This window comes from Protopterus annectens, chromosome 10.part0 (assembly GCF_019279795.1).
Source record: "Protopterus annectens isolate FY-2018-M chromosome 10.part0, PAN1.0, whole genome shotgun sequence".
NCBI lineage: Eukaryota > Metazoa > Chordata > Ceratodontiformes > Protopteridae > Protopterus > Protopterus annectens.
Genome location: NC_056744.1, coordinates 477,584,093 through 477,604,609, shown reverse-complemented (window position 1 = coordinate 477,604,609; position 20,517 = coordinate 477,584,093). Strand labels below are relative to the sequence as shown.

Sequence of the window (20,517 nt, the reverse complement as noted above, 5' to 3'; positions counted from 1 at the left end):
TTCCCATTAAAATGGTAATTTGCCACTGTAATTGATCCACCTGCAGGATACTTGCATAGGAAATGCAAATATACAGATTTGTCAAATAAAACTTTTAAACAAAAATAATTGTAGGAAAACCAATGATGTCTTAATGCCCAGAAAAATGCATTTTGTGGCTTAAGTTAGTCCAGTCATAAATAATATGTTGGTTTCCTTTGTATGTATCCTGTTTGTGGAAGAATAAGTAGCAAGTCGTGTGGGCCTTTGTGTTTTGATGGTTCTATTTAATAAGTGACAACTTTTCTTGCTGTCTCCCACAGATGGGGTTGCATATGCTGCCTTGTTGAAGAATGAGCTGCTGGGAGCAGGGATTGAGAAGGTGACTGACCCGCATACTGAAGACTGGAGCTTCCACTTTCCAATACAAGAAAAACGACATCTGTTCAAGGTGAGCCTCAGCCATTCCAGCCAACTGACCACATTTTGTCATCCCATACCTAAAAAACAGGATGCAAACCAAAGAGTAAAAAGGTCACACAGACAAACCACTTAGCAAAAACTACAAACTGCTTTCACTGTGTGATACCTTAAACCTCCTGTAATATAGGCCCATGGGGTATATGCCAGGGACCCCTTAAGGACTTCGTGTTTCAGCTATATGGCTTCTGAATGTCCATGGCTTTTTACTTTTCAGGTCTTTGTGGATAGATTAAGGCCAGTAAAGCCCAAACTGCTCTGCCCCCACCATCATTTCTAGTCACTTTGGATATGAAGGATGATGCCTGTCTGCATATTCCCATTGCCAAGGAGCAAAGCAAGTTCCTATTGTTCACATTAAGGGAGAGAAGTACCAGTTCACATCTTTACCTTTTGGCTTGTCTGAACCAGGACCTTTGTCAAATACCTGCCTTCAGTAGTAGTTTTTCTTTTTGCAGGACAAATGGTGTCCTCATTTACCTATACCTGGATGATTGTCAGATTCCCTAGAGGAGAATCCAGAAGGTCTTGAACTTTACCCCAAGTTCTTTTAGGGAGCTAGGGCTTTTCATCAAGTAGAAAAAAGTCCAGTTTGAGGCTATTCTTTATAGGAACCTTCAGAAGGCTTCCTTACCAGAGGGTAACAGACTCTGTCTGCCCCTCTCCATGTTTAATATCATTAAGAGAGAAGAAATCACAACAAAGGAATTTGTCAGAGTAGTGGGCTCCATGGGCCGTCTGCCCCCTGGTGATGCCCTAGACAGATTGCATATGTGAAATTTACACTGGTATCTCAGGAACAGTTATTGGCAGCACTCATAAAGTCTGGAAACCCCAGTCTCTGTCCTTCCGTGTATAAAGAAACAGATGTCATAGTAGGTGGCACAGCTTTATTATAGTCTACACAGACTCTGATCACAGATTCTTCTTATTTCACGTGGGGTGTCCTTGTGGACCACTGGCAGTACATGACATATGGGGACAAAAACTTTAGGAAAAACACGCAAGTGTGAGAAAAAATATATCTCTGATCATCACTCTAAGAGCACATAAACGGATTTGGGTGAAAGAAGTCTGTAAAAACTCACATACAAAACCATAGTGATGTGTTATATCATCAGGTAAGGAGACGCTCATTCCTATGTGCTATGCACACTGACAGTACAAGCCTGTGAGATTGCCCAAGAGGTGGGCGTGACACTCAGAGAAGACTGTCAGAGCAAGCTGCATGAACTCCTAAGAAAACCAAGTGGCAGACAGGCTGAGCAGCTCACAGACAGATCCACACGAGTAGATGTTAAAACAGAGAAGTCTGGCTAAAGACTGGGGTATGTCAGAAATCTACCTTTTTGCCACATTAGAGAACAAGCAGCTTAGAAAACTGTGTTACACAAAAGCAGTTTTAGTTGCCTGAAAGGTGTATTTTTCCTGTAATTAGCAAGTATGTTTTTGTGGCTTTTCCTCCTACAGACCTAATCCCCACAGCACTATAAAAGGTCAAAGAGGACAAGCCAGACAGCATTGGTTCTCCCTCCTAAGCCTAGCAGGGGAAGGACCAAGAGTGTCGCATCAACATGTGGACCTTCTTAGTCAGAACAAATATCATCTGCACCCCAATCTAACCAATTCAAAGCTGACAGCTTGGATCCATCCATCTGCCCACAGCCCCTTTTTCCCATTTTTACACATGGGGGCAGGATGTTACTTTAACAGTGACAGTCATCTAGAGCCAAGGTTCACACCACCGGGTGGCTAGCTGTGCCACAGTTGTTTTTCCATACCACACACTCACATGCACACTCACACCTATGATAAGTTTGGTGTCCAGTCCACCTACTGCATTTCTTTTGAATGTGGGAGGGAAACCGGAGTACCCAGAGGAAACCCATGCGAACACAGGGAGGATATGCAGACTCCGTACAGAAGACATCTGAATTCACCTTAATCCCACCTAGGCAAGTGTATTCATTGGAAATGCTCACTTTTATGAGGGAACCTATGAAACCAAGTACAAAAAAACCTTACTTAGCAAAATGATGCAATTCTGCCTGCTTCCTGTCCAGTGACCAAGATCCAGACATTGCATATCTGTCTCTAATTCTGGATTGTATGTCAGATCTTTTCAAGATATACCAAGGTACATGCTTCTGCTATCTCAACCTGCCTTCCAGTGCACCCCTTCCTTTTACTGAAGATCATCACTAAAACATTTTCTGTAAGGGTATTGCATATTAGGCCACTGAGCAAGAAAAAATTTCCACCGTGGGACCTCAACTGTCTTTTTAGTAAAAGTAACCCTAGTCCCTTTTTTAACCAGCTGCTTCAACCAGTTTGAGTTTGTTAAAAGCTGATTCTGCTCCTAAACCTGGTGGACCTTTTTGAACAAGTCACTGAAGCATTGGAGCCTGGCAGATTGATTCACACTATGTACATATACATCAGAACCAGGCAGCCACTAAAGCATTCTTTGGGGGGGGGGGTCAACACCCAGTTCATTTTAGAAGTAGATGCATGTTCCTCAGTGCATACCTTCTCCAGACACTACAATCTAGAGGTGGCATCTGGAGTCGGGGCAGGGTTTGCTTCTGCTGTCTTGCAAGGTCTGTTTTCTTGACTAACCTTTTTTAGTCAGACACCCACTACATTATGCTGTGGGATTCACCTAAGAAATGATTGCTGTAACAGTCAAAACTACAATGAATATTGTATAGTTATGTTAGGAACTTACCATAAACAGGTTCATAAGTGTTTACTAGGGTAGCGACCAGTATAGGTAGGGTCTTGGTAATCATACTGAGTGATTCCAATAGCCAATCGAGCTAACGTCTATTATATTTAAATTAAAATCCTTGTGGGATAAAGTATTTGCCGTGGTCATCCACCACATAGAAACACATGCACATACAAAATAAGCATTCCTTCTGGGGTGAAGTATTTGTCGTAGGAAAAACTCTTGAGTTGTAAAGATCAAAATGTTATGGTCATTACCTTATTAAAGCTAATGAGAACTCTCCTTAACTGGGACTTTACATTAGTATGAGTCCTTCAGCTAAGCAGTTTTCACTACTGCATTCCTACCAACCTGTGCAGCAAAGTAGTGCATGTTCTACTAAACCACAAATAGAAGCAGAAGACCCCCGCCTAACACACACTATCACACAGATTTATTTTTGTTTTATTTGCACTTTATTGACTGAGTTATAGAAGATCCTACGTGGTGATCATATTGACCAGGGGAAATTAGGCTAGGGCATTGGGGATCTTCTCTATCTATTTTTTTGATAGTTGCCATGAAATATTTTATATCTACATGAGTTACCTCCAAGTAAGGCAGATGGGGCCCTGATTTATAGTCTCATCTGAAGGATAGTTCACTCAGAAGTGCAGCACCCCCTTTATGATGCATTTCAGTACTTTTACTGGAAAATGAATCCAACTGCCTGGTGTGGGAGTAGAAACCACAGTCTTCTGATCTTCTAGCACCAAAGGTGAGTGAGCTACAGATACCCACAGACAGTCACACACTTATAGATACACATACAGCTACACAGACAGACCTACCCCCTGCAGAGACTCACTCATTCATACAGAGATATGTAGGTCCTGCACACTTTACAACCATGATCTACCTGTTCATACATGTTCAGGCAGTGGTCATCCACCACAGTGAAACATATCTACATACACACAAAATTAGCATAGACACACACACACACACACACACACACACACACACACACACACACACACACACACACACACACACACACACACACACGCGCAGGTTCACTTCAGTATATCGAAATACCAAAATCCCAAGGTTCAAAATATCGAATTCAGAACGTCGAGATCTTGGAATCTTGAAACCCCCCCAAAACAGTCAACAAAAACAAAACATGTTTTTGCAGGGGGGCAAGTCCCCCTGCACCCCCCACACCCCCTGCTACTTAAATATACCAACTTCAGGATCGCACTACAGTGAGGAAAAGGGAAATCTGTTCCGCGCTGTATGCCGATCTCCTTCAGAATTTTGACATTTTAAAACTTTGATCATATAGTCTTCGATCATATGAAATTCGAAGTTTTAAGCTTCGAAATTCTGAAGTGGATCCACACACACACACACACACACACACACACACACACACACACACACACACACACACACACACACACACACACAAACACACACACAACCATATACTTCCATATATTCTTTACTGCTACTTACCCAAACTGACAATCGTTGCAAGATAAAGTAATTCCACTTCACCTATGCAGATCCCCACCCCCACTGAAATGTGTAGATGTATACTGTCTAATATCATACATTTAGACATATTGTACTTTGCCGTTTAGGGCAATTTGTTTAGTATATTGTGTTGGACTTTCCCAGATGACACAAATATCCTAAATAAGTAGTGCATTGAACTACTTGTGCACCCCAACAGCTGCATTTAAAGATGTCAACACAACTCTTCCTGACCAGTAACATAGAGCTGCCCTTCTAGGCAATGGCAGGACTACATATCGGACAAGCTTGCATGTTTCTCAAACTGCAGTGTGCAGCTTTGTTTACTAGGTGACTTGTCTGTAAATCCTAGCCCTGTTGTAAATTCCTCTTGTCAGTAGAATGTTCTTTGACTGTTTTAACTCAGGATGCTGCTGATAACGAGCTTGTAGCCCATTGCCAGCGTAATGAAATCAGGCGTGTAATGAAGCACCTAAACGGACATTTTGTTAAAACTATTGCGTTTGTTTTTAATTTCTCTGAGCCTTTTAGTATTCTCAAGTCAAAGTATGATTAAAGTTCATAAAATTAGTATTGTTTCAGTCTTGGATGTTAGCCAGAAGTGCTCCTTGCAGTACCAGCAAAATGTGCCCAGTATTGACTCCTCCTGCAATTCATATGGCATTACATGCATTGGTAACCTGTCTAAGTGCAATTGTAAATTATTTTTTTATAAGACCCGTTGCTCCTACTACTATTGCAACTCTCTGGGTATCCTTCTTCCACAATGCCCTCATTTTTGCCTGCATATCCTGGTATTTTATGACTTTGTGTCTGTCTGTACGTAAAACACTGCAATCACTGGGTGTAGCAATTTCAATGATCAATGCTACTTTTGTCTTCTTTTCATGGACTACTGCGTCTGGTTTTCTCACATCTGTTTTTTGAACTTTTGGTAAAGGGTGATCCCATGTGATATAAATTTCATAATTTGCTGTAATGCATTGTGGCTCTTGTTTCCAATGCTTCTCAGCTACTTTAAAATCATAATGTTTGCACAGTCCCCAGTGCAGCAGTCTTGCCACATTATTATGCCTTTCAGTATACAGTCCGGCCATTAGTATATTACAACCATCAGCAAGATGTGTGACTGCTTTTAATTCTGTTTTACAAAACCTGTATGTTTCTCCCACATGTTCAATGGACTTTGTAAACCGTGTACGTAGTTCACTGTCTTGGGCTGCTAATAATCTTTCTTTTTTTTGTTTAAATTCACCTCACGTTAACCATTCCTGCATTTGATCCTTTTCAACATAAGGTTGTTCCAAGAGTTTACTATACTTGCAACTATGTTTATTCATTTTCCACATTTCTTGCTTTCTCATCAGATCCTTGACCTTATATTCTTTCTTTTGTGTTTTGGCACATAAGTTCATAGGTAGGTACTAGGCTATTGGCCCTAGGGCCTATACAAGCCTAGCCAAAAAGGTACCCTGGCTTTCGCCACCCAAGAAAATTATTTTCCTGTGCCTCTGTCAAGCAGAACCACAGAAGTGATCCCCGGGGTGAATTTCCTATTACCCATCCAATCATCAAGATTTTTCTTGAAGAGTGCTAATGAGGAGCTCTGTTTGACATAGATAGGTAGTCTGTTCCAGAGTTTGGGAAGTCTCTGGGACAGGAATCTATCCCTCCAGCATGTTCTGTTTATTGTAGTGACAAGGTTTAGGTCCCTAGAGCATGTAGCTCGGAGGGATTGGGATTTTTTAAGTGGAGCATGTCCAGCAGCTCTGGGTTTGACATAGCTTTGTATGTTAGGTAGAGATCGCTTCTGATTAGGCGATATGCGATGGAGTAAAGCTGGAGTTTTTTGAGACGGTCTGCATAAGGCATCTGTTTGAGGCCAGTAATCCTCTTTGTGAGGTATTTTTGCGGCCTTTCCAGTTGTTGTAGATGTCTTGTGAGGTACATACCAAAAGGGGCATTGTACTCTATAATTGGTCTAATGAGTGATGAGTAGAGGGGAACAATGACCTCTTTTTTTCTGGATGAGAAACCTTTTGTGATGAGGTGTGCCACATAGAAGGATTTCCTGACCACTGTGGCAATGTGATTATCAAAGGAGAGACTACTGTCCACCTGTGTCCCAAGGTCTCTTATCACACTTTCGGTGTTAAGTAGACTACCGCCTATGTGGTAGTTCATGGGTACAGAGTTTTTACCAAAAGGGATGACAATGCACTTTTTGGCATTGAGCTTGAGACCATGTCTTTGACACCAGGCATCTGTCTCAGTGAGGCCCTTTTGTAGGATGTCCACATCATTAGGAGTTTTGATTATGGCTCCTAGTTTGCAATCATCTGCATATTTAGTTAGCCAAAGACCTTCTGTGTTAGCCGGTACTTCAGAGAAGTAGATACTAAACAGGAGAGGACCCAGGACTGAACCCTGTGGTACTCCACTTGTCAATGGTCTGAAGTCTGATTTGGAGTCTGCTACTTTCACAGTGTGGGTTCTGTCAGTTAGCCAGTTGGCAACCCATCTTGTGACATAGGGATTTATACCTTGTTTAGTGAGTTTATCTGTAATTCCAGAGTGGGAGATGGTGTTGAACGCCTTGGAGAGATCTAGATAGGCTGTGTTTACCACCTTACCCTCATCTATGGCTTTGGTGACTACTTCAAAGAAGTCTATCAGGTTTAGGAGACATGATCTGCCTTTTACAAACCCAAACTGTGTGGGGTCCAGAGTTTGGAGATCTCCAGTGTCTTTGTTTATGAGTTCCATGATGATATGTTCCATGGCCTTGCAGACGAGGCTTGTCAGGCTAATGGGGCGGTAGTTCCCGGGGTCTTTTGAGCCCCCCCCTTTGTGGAGTGGGATAACTGTCGCAGTGCACCATTCAATGGGCACAAAGCCTGAGGTGATGCTATGATTGAACATGGTACTTGGGTGGGGTGCCAGTTCATTCTGTAGTTCTTGTAGAAGGCAGCCTGGGATGTTTGTTCTTGGCTTTGGAGAGTGAGGTTTTTACCTGTGCAGCCGTGATTACAGGAACTTTGTATTCTTCCGGCATAAAGATGGGCCCTTTAGGGGGTGAGAGGGGGGTAAAGTTAGCACTGAACCTATTTGCCAGGATGTTGGCAATATCAGTTGGTTCTGTATATTTAGTGTCATTGTGCTGTAACTCAGAGCAGCTCTGAGCGTTGCCATTGAGATTTTTACATAGCTATAGAATGCTTTGTGGTTGTCTTTAGAATCAGTGGCAATTTTGTTTTCATAACTAGCTTTGGAGGATTTTATGAGGGATCTCAGCTTCTTACTGAGGCTGACCAGGGAGTTCCTCCAATCGTGGGATTTTACTCTTTTTTGCAACAGTTTCTTTCTTCTGTTGTAGAGTTTGTTTATGGCAGAAGACCACCAGATTGGCTTCCTTTTTTTGGAGGATAGCATCTTGGTTCTGTTAGGGATAGCATGATCCATGCACTCGTGTAAGTGCTTGTAAAGTGCATTTGTGTAGGATTCAGCAGTCGTACCTCTGTTGTCCATCTGCATGGGTGTCGTGAAGTTTGCCACTTCTGTCTTAAGAAGCGTGAAGTTGGCTGTGGAGAAATTTTTTACGGTGGTTTCCCTGATGCGGGGTGGGAGCGGAATGTGGATGTCTAGGCTTGTGGAAGGACCTGACCAACGAGGAGCTGACCTCTGGTGTGGAACACCGGTCACCCATGTTGGTGATGACCAGGTCTAGGATATTGCTGCCCCTGGTGGGGGTGTGGATAAGTTGATCCAAGGCGTTGGAATTGATGATTTCCAGAAAACTTTGAGCAAAAGATTTGGTACATCAGTAGTTTTCCCAGTTAATGGTAGGGTAGTTGAAATCACCCATTATTAGAGTGTTGGGTTGTACATTAATATTTTCCAGTGTATCAAGAAAAGAGGAGTGGGAATCCTGGGGCATGGTGGGGGGGTCTGTAGCAAGCTACAATCTGGATTGCGGTTTTGCCCAGAGTTAGTTGAACTTGGATAATCTCGGATGCATTATGCTGAGCAACTAGCTTGGATGTGTGGATATCCTTAATGAATATGGACACGCCTCCATCTTTAGTGTTTCGGTCCGGGTTTGGTGACCGAAAGGTGTGGCATGAATTATAGCCTGGTAATGCAGGGGTGCTCTCTGGAGCTTTGAACCAGGTTTCTGTCACTGCACAGATGTCAATGTTCTCCATTTTAAGGAGTGCCTCGAGTGAGTGCATTTTGAGGTTTAGACTTCTAGCATTGAGTAGCATTACCCTCAGATTTTGCTTGCTTGTACCTGTTATGGTGATGAATTTGTCATTTGAACCTTGCCTAAAAAAGGCACTGTAGGGGTGGCAAGAGCCTTTGCCAGTATCCGGAATCCCAAGGGCGACAGGTGCAGGCCATCTCTGGCAAAGCAGCGTGGTCTGTCGATCATGTCATCCCAGGCAGACAGATACTGGATTCCCTTAAAATGACACCAGAAGCTTAGCCAATTGTTAAAGTCAATCATTTTGTCCTTGTACGGTGGTGTCATTCTGGGTGATGGCAGGATGCTACTCAGGACTAGGGTTATACCGGCCTGGGCTACAAGATCGGAGAACTCCTCCATGTCTTTTTTCATGTAGTCCAGGGAGGTACATCTCAGGTCATTCACACCAACATGGACAATGCCAGAGTCATATTTGTACTTGTTGTGGAGTGACCTGAGTGTGTGCATTATGTGGCAGATCCTGGCACCTGACAGGTAGCTGACAGTAACTTTTTTCTTGTTTAGCCTGGTGAGTGGAACATCAGTGTGCCTGACTATAGAGTCACCTATGACTAGAGTGTTGGGTACGTTATGCCTTATGGGCTGTAGTTGAGTGGAACACTGAGTATGTGGGCTGTGTGTCATTTGGGTTGTGTTGGGGGGTGGAGGTTGCTTGCATTTCTGCTTTGGATGTCTCTGTTGTTTGGGCAGATTTGTACTGAGAGCCTCCGTGAATGTAGGTGTGTGTTTTGTGCTTCTGTGTGTGTGTGTGTTTTGGTGGTGTAGGTTTTGAGGGACTATGTGATGAGTGTGGTGCGTTACAAGTGTTTACCTTCTCATCTTGACAGTCTAGGCTGGTCTTTGGTGAAGATAGCTTTGCTTCCAGTTTGGCTATATAAGTGCATCTTTCACAGGTCATAGTGTTGGGTGGTAGGAGGAGAGGGTTGTCTGTGTACATGAGGCAATTGCTGCATTGTCCCAAGATGCCCAGATTCATCAGGTAGACAGGAGAAAACACCGGGAGCTGACCTTTAGACATGCCTAAATAGGTGCTTATTTATTAAGTACTAAAACTGTTTTCCTCTAGACAAGTGAGGAAAGTTGAGTGCTGTAGTAATTTGTAACTTATTTAGTGCTTACAATGAGTTCTGAACAAGTGCTGAGATCAAAGAAACAGATGAGTGCTAAAACTAAAAATCTGGCTAGTTGCAAGGGAAATTTTGAAGAACAGACTTTATGGTGCCAGGAATAGCTTAACTCCAGTTAAGTGTGTGTGTGTGTGGGGGGGGGCTTAGGACAGGAAAGGGGGGAAGCAAGCTTAGAATTTTTTTTTTTTATAAAATTGATGCCTGATTTTTGTCTACTTCTGTTTTAATTTCCGTTCCTACTTGATACTGATATGCTTCTGCTAAACTAAGTAGGGAAGTCATCTTAGTCTTACTCTCCTCATGTTTTAAAACTTTCACTACATTTGGGTCTTGTGAGGTCAGCAGATATGCATGCAGTCCTACGATTGCAGATCTGTACATGAAATCAGTTTCCAGGAGGCCCATACCTCCTTCAGAATGGGGAATATGTAGTCTCAGTATACAATAATTTATAAAAATCATTTGAGTATGAAGCATCCTTTTTGTTTTCCTCAACCATCCAACAACATTTGGGGACAGTCAGTCACTCCAAAACTGTAAGTTAGGACAGGAAGAGCAAATGGTTTATAGCATGGATTTTGTTCCTAGATGTCAGTACTGTTTTCAGTTTAATTTTAGTCTTTTAAAATATGCATGTTCTGTAGTCCTGTCTCGCCTTCATTCTTACACATGGGTTCGGAGCCAGTCCTCGGCTTGACTCGGCCTTTTTACAAGCTCAAAGTCTTCTAGTTAGCTCATGGCTAGGTAGGTATCCCATGATGCACCAGTACAAAGCCAGATCTCATTTGCCACGTCGACGAGTATAAATATGCTTTCTTCACGTTTGTTCATGTTTTGTTGTTGATCCTTTATCAATTCCCAAGTATTTATACACTCCCTCTTACTCAAGTTCTTTTATATCACGTTCCTGTCCTGAGCTGATGTTTTCTTGGTGTTACAGCTTTCCTGCTTTATAGGTTTACACATTTATCAAGACCAAATGACATTCTTAAATCATCTGAAAAAGTTTTGCCCACTTGCAGTTGTGCTTTCAGATCCTCATCTGATGAACTGTACAGTTTTAAGTCATTCACAAAAAGAAGTTAAGTCTTTACACTTTGTTGTTTCTGGGAGCCAAACTGTAGCCGTGATCTTATCTGTTAAGTAGACAGCTTAATGGGTTAAGGACAAGACAAAAGAGCAGTGGTGACAGAGTTACCCTGAAATATCCCCCTTTGAATTTTTATACCTGGAATAATAGTTTATCCTTTATCATGCCTTAACTGCCAAGTGGTTTGTCACTTTTTCATGGTTGCTGTAATGTAATCAATCAGTGTAGGGCATATCTTACACATTTTTATGTACTCTTTTATCTATGAATGTGGAATACCGTCAAATGCTTTTTTATAGTCTATCCATGCCTTACTTCGATTCTTTCCCTTTTTACAGTTCTCCACTATGACTTCATTTAACAACAAATGATCCTTTTGTTCCATATAACTTTCTTTTATTAACCTTTTTTTTCTATTGCCATGATTGAGTTTTTTCTAAATGACTATAACCTCTATCAGCATGAATTCCAGTGTATAGTTTATACACTGTCAGAAGGCAAGTTATTGGTGTATAGTTTTTAGGATATCTTGCAGGTATGTTCTTAAGAAGGAGTATTGTTTTTCTTGTTTGTAACCAGGTTGGCATCTGTTTGGGGTGCGCATATAAATAGTTCTTACTCATGGCTAAATCTTCTGTAAAGATGTTAATACTTTAGCAGGAAGTTAGGTACTGCAACTGGGCCTGGGGTTTTTCAACTTGGAACTTTTCTTAACTTTGTTTTAATCTCTTTGGCCATTACTTCATCCCATTTTATATCCCTGAACTTCTAATTCTTTATTTTACTTCTTCTATCCATTCAGCGTCTTTGTTGTGCTCCAAGGGATCTTCATAGTTATTTCTCCAAAATGTATAGGTTCATAGGTTCATACTAGGCTATCTGCCCGAGGGCATTTATAAGCCTAGCCCATAGTTTTGTGGCTTACGCCACCCCTTTAGTTTGGAGAAACTATGCCCATTATTTTGCTGTGCCTCTGTCAAGCAGTGACACTGAGGTAACCCCTGGGGTGTATCTGCGATCTCCCATCCATTGGTCAAGATTCCTCTTGAACAAGGCCAGCAAGGTGCTCTGCCTCACATAAACCGGGATTTTGTTCCACAGCATAGGGAGTCTTTGGGTGATGAATCTATCCCTCCAGCACGTCCTATTAATAACCGTGTCGAGGTTTAAGTCTCCCGCCCTTGTGGCTCTGAGGGATCTAGATTTTTTGAGATGAAGCATGTTCATCAAATCTGGGTTTGACATTGCCTTGTATGTCAGGCATAGGTCACCTCTGAGCAAGCGGTAAGCAACTGAATATAACTGGAGTTCTTTCAGTCGGGCAGCATAAGACAGATTTTTGAGACCCTTTATCCTTTTGGTGAGGAACTTTTGTGGCCTCTCCAGCTGCTGCAAGTGTCGGGTCAGATACATTCCGAATGGGGCATTGTACTCGATCATTGGTCTGATGAGTGATGAGTATAGGGAGACGATGACTTCCCTTGATCTAGATGTGAATCCCTTCATGATAAGGTGGGCAATGTAGAAGGTCTTCCTAACTACTTTAGCAATATGAGTGTCGAATGAAAGGCTACTGTCAACCTGGGTTCCCAGGTCCCTAATAACTTCTTCTGCGTTCAGGGGATTGCCACCTATATCGTAGCTAGGGGTAACCTTATTTTTCCCGAAGGGTATGACTATGCATTTCTTGGCATTTAACTTTAGGCCATGGCTCTGGCACCAGTTATCCGTTTCTGTGAGACCCTTCTGAAGGATATCTGTGTTGGATGTGTTTTCAACTACGGCGCCCAGTTTGCAGTCATCTGCAAACTTTGTCAGCCATAACCCTCCTGTGTTTGCTTGTACTTCAGAAAAGTAGATGCCAAACAAGAGTGGGCCCAGGACTGAGCCCTGTGGGACACCACTTGTGACAGGCTTTGATTCTGACATGGCGCCAGCAACTCTGACCCTGTGGGTTCTGGCACTCAGCCAGTTTGCAACCCATCTTGTAATGTATGGGTTTACATTTAAGTTGATGAGTTTTTCAATGATACCCGAGTGAGGTATTGTATCAAAAGCCTTCGCCAGGTCTAGGTAGGCTGTATGGACTGCCTTTCCCTCGTCAATGGCCTTGGTGACTGTTTCGAAAAAGTCAACCAAGTTTAAAAGGCATGATCTGCCTTTGACAAAGCCAAACTGGGTTGGATCCAAAGTCTGCAAGTTCCCTATGTCTTTATTTATGAGATCCATTATGATCCTCTCCATGGCTTTGCAGATAAGGCTTGTCAAGCTAATGGGACGGTAATTTCCAGGGTCGGTGGAGGCACCGCCTTTGTGGAGTGGGACCACAGTTGCTGTGCGCCACTCCTGGGTACGATCCGAGGTGAGACTAAGATTAAACAGCTGTCCTAACTGTGGGTTTAATTCCTCATTGAGTTCATGGAGCACACAGCCGGGACACCATCAGGTCCCATGGATGCTGTGTTCTTTGCCTTGGAGAGAGCAGTTCTCACCTGGGCGTTAGAGATGTTTGGGGGGCTATAATCATTTGGTATAGATATCTCTCCTTTAGGGGGGGAGAAGTTTGCACTGAACCTGTCAGCCAGTATGTTGGCAATGTCTGTAGGATCAGTAATCTTCACATCATTTTGAACTAATTCTGAGCATATCTGGGAGTTTCCTCTAGGTTTCTGACATAGCTAAAGAATGCTTTATGGTTGTCTTTAGAGTCCTTAGCTATTTTTTTCTCAAAATTAGCTTTGGATGATTTTATGAGAGCTCTTAGCTTTTTACTTATAGTGATCAGCGGTGTCTTACCTTTTAAGGATTTTGCTCTATCTTGTAGTAGCTTTCTCCTTTTGTTGTAGAGTTTGTTTATGGCTGGGGTCCACCAGACTGGACGATTGCCTTTGGTACAAAGAGTCTTTGTTTTGCTTGGGATTGCCTGATCCATGCAGCCCTGCAGGTGCTGGTAGAAGGCATTTGTAAGTGATTCAGCGGTTTGAGTAATGTTAACCGCCTCAGGGCCTTAAAGGAGACCACACTAGTCTTTAGAAGTGTGAAGTCGGCTTTCGAGAAGTTCTTTACTGTGGTCTTTTCATTTCGGTGGGGCGGGATGAGGACCTCCAGCGAGATTAGTTTGTGATCAGATCTCACCAGTGAGGGGTATACTTCCGGCGTTGAACATTGTGCTCCCATGTTCGTGATGATGAGATCAAGTATGTTTTCTCCTCTTGTGGGGATGGTGACTAGTTGTTCCATGGCATTTGAGTTTATGAATTCCAGGAACTTTTGGGCTAGAGTGTTTGGGCTTGAGTAGTGATCCCAGTCTATATTAGGGTAGTTGAAGTCACCTAGTATGATGGTGTTCGGAGATACATTTATCCCCTCCAGTGTTTTCAGGAAGACCATATGAGGTTCCTGAGTTTGCGAGGGTGGCCTGTAACATGCTACAAATTGCAGAGCAGTCTTGCCTATGGTTAATTGCACCTGGATGGTTTCCGATGCATCGTGCGATGCCACCAATCTTGAGGTGTGGGTGTCCTTGATGCATATGGATACCCCTCTTCCTTTCTTGGTATTGTCCGGGTTTTGGGGACGGAACGCATGATATGAGGTAAAACCTGATAGTGCTGGGGTGCTCTCAGGAGCCTTGAACCAGGTTTCTGTCACAGCACAGACATCGATGTTCTCCATACTGAGAAGGGCCTCGAGTGCGTGCATCTTGAGGTTGAGACTTCTGGCATTGAGCAGCGTTACCCTTAGTTTTTTTTCTTTGTTTTGTTCTAGGGTGGTAGGTTTAGAATTTGAGCCTTGCCTAAAAAAGGCACTATGGGGGTGGCAAGAGCCTTTGCCAAAATCCGGAATCCCAGGGGTGACAAGTGCAAGCCGTCCCTTGCGAAGCAGCGTGGCTTGTCCAGCATGTCATCCCAGGCAGACAGACATTGGATCCCCTTTATACTTCTTTTTGGTGGTGTCTCAATTTCTTTTGCTTTGTTTCCCAGTTCTCTATAAAACTTTTTTTGGGTCATCAATAAATTATGTATTTATACTTTTCCTTTATATTTATCTGCATATCTTCTAAGTTTTTGAGATAGTGCATGATAGATCCTGAACTGTTCTGATACAGTGCATTGCTTTTATCATGTCTACCTTTCTTAGTATTTTTATTTATCTGTTCCCTCTTCTGTAGTCTGCTAACAGTGACACTTCTTGTCTTAATTGCTTTATATTTTTCTCTATTTGATACTTCCATGATGGCATTTGATTTCTCCCCTTCATTTCCCTTGCTGCCCTGTGTTTTTGTGGTAAGACTTTATCTGTTATTAATTTAGCTGCACAGTAATATTTTGTTTACTTCTGTTATATCTCATGAATCTCTATGAATGGTCCTAATTACTGTGTTCATTTGTTTTATCAATCTTTTAACTTTTTCTGTTTTATTGACTTTCTGTAGTCTGTTTCTTTCATTGATCTTAATATGTCTGTCCATCTCTATTAAGTCAAACAACTCTTCTCTTAGATAATTTTCTTCTAAACTGAGGGCACATTCTTTGTTCTGCATTCCTTGCGGACATTCTGTAGAAAGTTCCAGAGCATTTTCCTGTGCCACATTCTCTTCAGTTTCATCCTGTGCCATCCATTGCTATTTCATATGGGAACTCACTGGCCTATCACTCCACAACATTGACTGTATCCGACTTGCCACAGATGTTCTTCGTGTTTCACTGTTGCAGTCATTACATTTGGGTAATCTGCTGGCAGGTTGCCCTCAGTCGGCCTGAATTCCAAAGTCTTGGGTCCTGCGTCGGTTGCTGTCTTCTCTTCCATGACGTTAGGTCATCAGGGGTATAAAACATGCAGCTGACTCCATTTTCTTCAGTCTTTCTTGCCGTGCGGTGCCCGAAGCAGAAGCATTTCGCAAGTGCCGGTTGGCCGACTACTGAAATATTTGAGTTTGCATTTCAGAACCAAACTAAAGCTAAGTACCTTGTTGGGGAAACTTTTTTCTTGCTTTTTACCAATATCAGAACAAGTTAATAATTCTATTACTTGTGGGAAGCAAATACCTCATAAGGATTTCCATTTATACTGTATTCCTTGCCTAGGCCCTAATCACAACATGCCTGGCTGTCGGTTTTGTGCTAGATTTAACCAACGCACTATTAAGCGTCGGTATATTTTTGCATTAAAGTATTTTGGAAACAGATTTAACTACCCATAAATGTCGTCGGATAGCAATCTGACTACCGGAGTACATAAAAAACACAAAGAAAAGGGCAGAGAAAGGCAGTCGAGATCCAAAACCGACGACAAAGCTTTTCCTAAGCCAGTCGCCGGTTCGCCGGTACTCAGTGAGGCGCTTTTGCAGCCCCTGATACCCGCTACCTTCAAGTCGCAGGCCTCTACCGACACCCATGTGGAGTCCGGCATGCCATAAGATACTCAAGGTATTGGACCGACGGATGTATCTCCCTTGGATGGGTCCGGAGCCGCTGAGCAGGCACCAGCTTCTGAGGGTGTATTCAGACCTCAACATTTATATATCAAACCGACGACAGCTGCAAAACCAAAGACAAAGGCAACTTCTAAAACTAAAAAACTGACGCATGAGCCACATGCACAAGCCTCTATGCCTAAAAAACAGATGATCAAAATGGCTGAAGACCTTATTACCTTGATCAGGGGTACCCATCCCCCTCCAGATAAGAGGCCTAGGCAAGACACTGATTATGAATCTTCAGATCAGGTTTCTATTTCTTCTGACTCCTCTTCTGATCAGGAATTATCTATACCTCCCTATGAGGATTCTGATGCTGAGGAGTCTATTCCATCTGCATCTCCTCCAGAGGATTATTCATTTGGAGAAACCTTGCATACTTTGAGGGAACATTTTCACTGGGAGAGTCAAGACTTCTCAGATTCAAAAAAGAGGCTCAGGGATTTCCTTCTCCTCCCTTAGCACAAGCCTTTAGCCATTCCCCCTGTTTTAGACATTGTGGATGATGTGTTTTCGGAGTCAAGCTTGACCCCTGACGCCTTACCTCTGGCTCCAAGTAAGCCTGACAGATATTACAGGGTCCCTGACTCACATACATTTTTATTTAGAAACCCTGCTGCTGATCCTGAAACTATTTCACAGGGTCCAAAGGGAGTTAAGGCCTCAACAGCAAAAAATCCTACCCCCTGTGACAGAGATTCAAGGGCACTTGACAGATGGGGAAAAAAGGTTTATACATCTGCCACCTTGGCAGTCAGGGCCTTAAACTCAATTTCATATGTTTAAGTACCAACAACATGTTATGGGATTGCTGAAACAGAAAATGATGTTGATTTCAGAATGTGCATAAAATAAAGACTTGCAGGAATTATTGCATGCAGCTGAACAAGTTGGAAAGCATACTTTGCAATGTGGTTTTGATTCCTTAGAGGCCTCCTGCAGGGCCGCAGTTACTGGATCTGTGATTAGGAGGCATGCCTGGTTAAAGGAACAAAATTTTCCTGACCATGTTAAAGCCAAATTGCTCAATGCACCTTTACAGCATGATTCTCAGTTTGGTATTAAGGCAGAAGAGGTTTTAAAGAAAATGGAAAACAAAGATAAGTCTATGCAAACTGTTAAAGACTTCTTACAAGTTCAGCCACCAAGATTCAGTAGACACTGGCCTACAAAAAATTGGTCTTTTCCTGTGTCAGACAGAGCTCAAAGGGGCAAATCCAGATGCTCAAAGGGTTCCAGATACCAGGCGCAAGATTCATACAGGTCAAAACAATGGGGCGGATCTACCTCCAGGGGCAGATAAAGCGCAAACCTACAGAAAACAGTCCCAATGACTTCCCTCTGCCTACACCAAGCAGTTATCTTTTGACAGCACCCTTAGGGGGAAAATTAGCACTTTTTGCTCAAAATTGGAAGTTAATAACCCAGGACAAGTGGGTACTAAACATAGTATCACAGGGATACAGATTCCATTTCCACACTCTGCCAATGGCAAACGGTTGGCCAGATCTGCCCAAAAATCAATGGGCAGAGGCACAGAAACAGGTTATGTCCCTCATGGATATGGGGGCCATTCAACCAGCACCAGAACAGGAAAAAGGACAAGGTTTTTACTCAAGACTGTTCTTGGTACCCAGAAAGGACAAGGCCTGGCGGCCAATACTGGATTTATCAATTTTGAACACATACCTGGACATTCCAAAATTCAAAATGCTGACTTTGCAGCAGCTTCTGCCCATGCTGGGCAAGAATGCTTGCCTGGTGACATTAGACCTGAAAGAGGCATACCTGCATGTCCCAATAAGACAATCGTGCAGAAGATACCTCAGATTCAAGGCTGGCTTAATGCATTAAAAATTCTCTGCACTGCCCTTTGGCTTATCTACTGCGCCCAGGGTCTTTACAAAGTGTCTGGCGCCAGTAATTTCATTTCGCAGACAAAGAAGTATACAAATATATCCTTACTTGGACGACTGTCTCATTCAAGCAGAGAACAAGGACACTCTTCTTCAACACCTGGCATTTGTGAAAAGGCTTCTAACATGCCTAGGGTACACAATAAACAAAAAGAAATCACAACTGATACCCTCTCAAAAGATAACATTCCTGGGTGCAAGCTTGAATACAACTGCCCAGATGGCTTACCTTACGCCAGACAAACAAAGGCAACTGACTACTTACTTCAAACTGATGGCAACAAAAACCAAGTCTTCTGCAAGACAAATTCTGCAGGCTCTGGGCTTCATGGCATCCTGCATCCTACTAATTCCATATGCAAGACTGCATATGAGAAAACTTCAATGGTACCTAAAAAGTTTATGGAGTCAACATTCACACAGTCTGGAAACAATTATTCCTCTCATTCCCTGCCTGCAACAGGAGTTTCTATGGTGGGCAAAAGCCTGTCAAAAAAAACATGGGATGGCCCTTCACTCTACCCCCTGCCAGCCAAACCTTAACAACAGATGCATCAGATTATGCCTGGGGGGCCCACATGGCAGGAAGATGCATTCAGGGCATATGGGCACCAAAACAAATGCATCTACATATCAACCAGAAAGAGATGTTAGCTGTTCAAAATGCCCTAACAGCCTTCAAGGACTTACTTCATCCAGGACAACTACTGATAAAGACGGACAACACCAGAGTCATGTGGTATATAAACAAGCAAGAGGGCACACACTCATATCCCCTTTGCAGATTAGCCATGGCACTGTGGGACACAGCTTTGACCTACCAAATACATCTTCAAGCTCAATTCCTGCCAGGAAAACAAAACACTCTGGCAGACGATTTAAGCAGAAACCTTATGGATCCTCACGAGTGGAAACTAAATCCACAAGTCTTCAGCATGATAACAGAGAAATGGGGGAGCCCAGACATAGATCTATTTGCCTCTCCTCAAAATTGTCAATTGAAAAGATTCTACATAAGGACTTATCACAGATAAGCATGGAAAGTGGACGCCCTATCCTTCAGTTGGAAAAACCTATCAGTTTACGCCTTTCCTCCTCTGCCTCTTCTACCCAAGGTCCTCCTAAAAGTCAGAGAAGAGAAACCAAAGATGATATTAATTGCCCTGGACTGGCCCCGCCAATACTGGTACACAGTGCTAAGGAACTTGTCTCAATACCCAGCATGGACCTTGCCTCAAAGACCACAACTACTGTCCCAGCAAAACAATCAGTTCCTGCACAATCAACTACAGACTCTAAACCTGGCAGCATGGCGAATCATGTAATCATACAAACAACACCTCTCAGTAAAGCTGTGATAGATGTAATTTTGGAAGCCAGAAGGCCTAGTACTAGAAAATCTTATGCTGACAAGTGGAAGAGTTTCTGTGCTTGGAATCAAGCACAAGGAACTGATACAACAGAACCAAATATTCCTCAGATATTACAATACTTAACTGAGATGCTTGACAAAGGCCTATCTTTCTCATCAATCAAAATCCATGCCTCTGCCATTTCGGCTCATTACAACACAAAGCCACCAATCTTTTCTCATCCTTTACTAAAGCAGTATCTTAGAGGAGCCAAAAATTTAAGGCCCCCTAGAAGATCACCATTACCTGCATGGGACCTCAATTATGTGTTGCAAAAGCTCACCCTGCCTCCATTTGAACCAGCTGCTACTGCTGATATAAAGTTCTTATCATGGAAGACAGCTCTGCTACTAGCAATTATTTCAGCAAGAAGAGTTTCAGAGCTACAGGCCCTCATGGCTGTAGAGCTTTTTATCATATTTTACCCAGACAGGGTGTCCCTGAGGACATATCCTACTTTTATGCCTAAGGTGGTTTCCAGTGTGGCTCTTAACCAAACAATTCATCTGCCAACT

The 20,517-nt window shown here is 42.8% G+C and overlaps 1 protein-coding gene across 2 annotated transcripts in view; it reads left to right on the top strand.

Annotated features, from left to right (window-relative positions):
• The window catches only part of LOC122813194 (fizzy-related protein homolog), an 806,647-nt gene that overhangs the window by 317,942 nt on the left and 468,188 nt on the right, over positions 1-20,517 (top strand). For both annotated transcript variants that reach the window (XM_044085371.1, XM_044085370.1), the window contains one exon: positions 303-430. In XM_044085371.1, the coding sequence (XP_043941306.1) occupies positions 303-430 (128 nt within the window). The remainder of the gene's footprint in view (positions 1-302; positions 431-20,517) is intronic.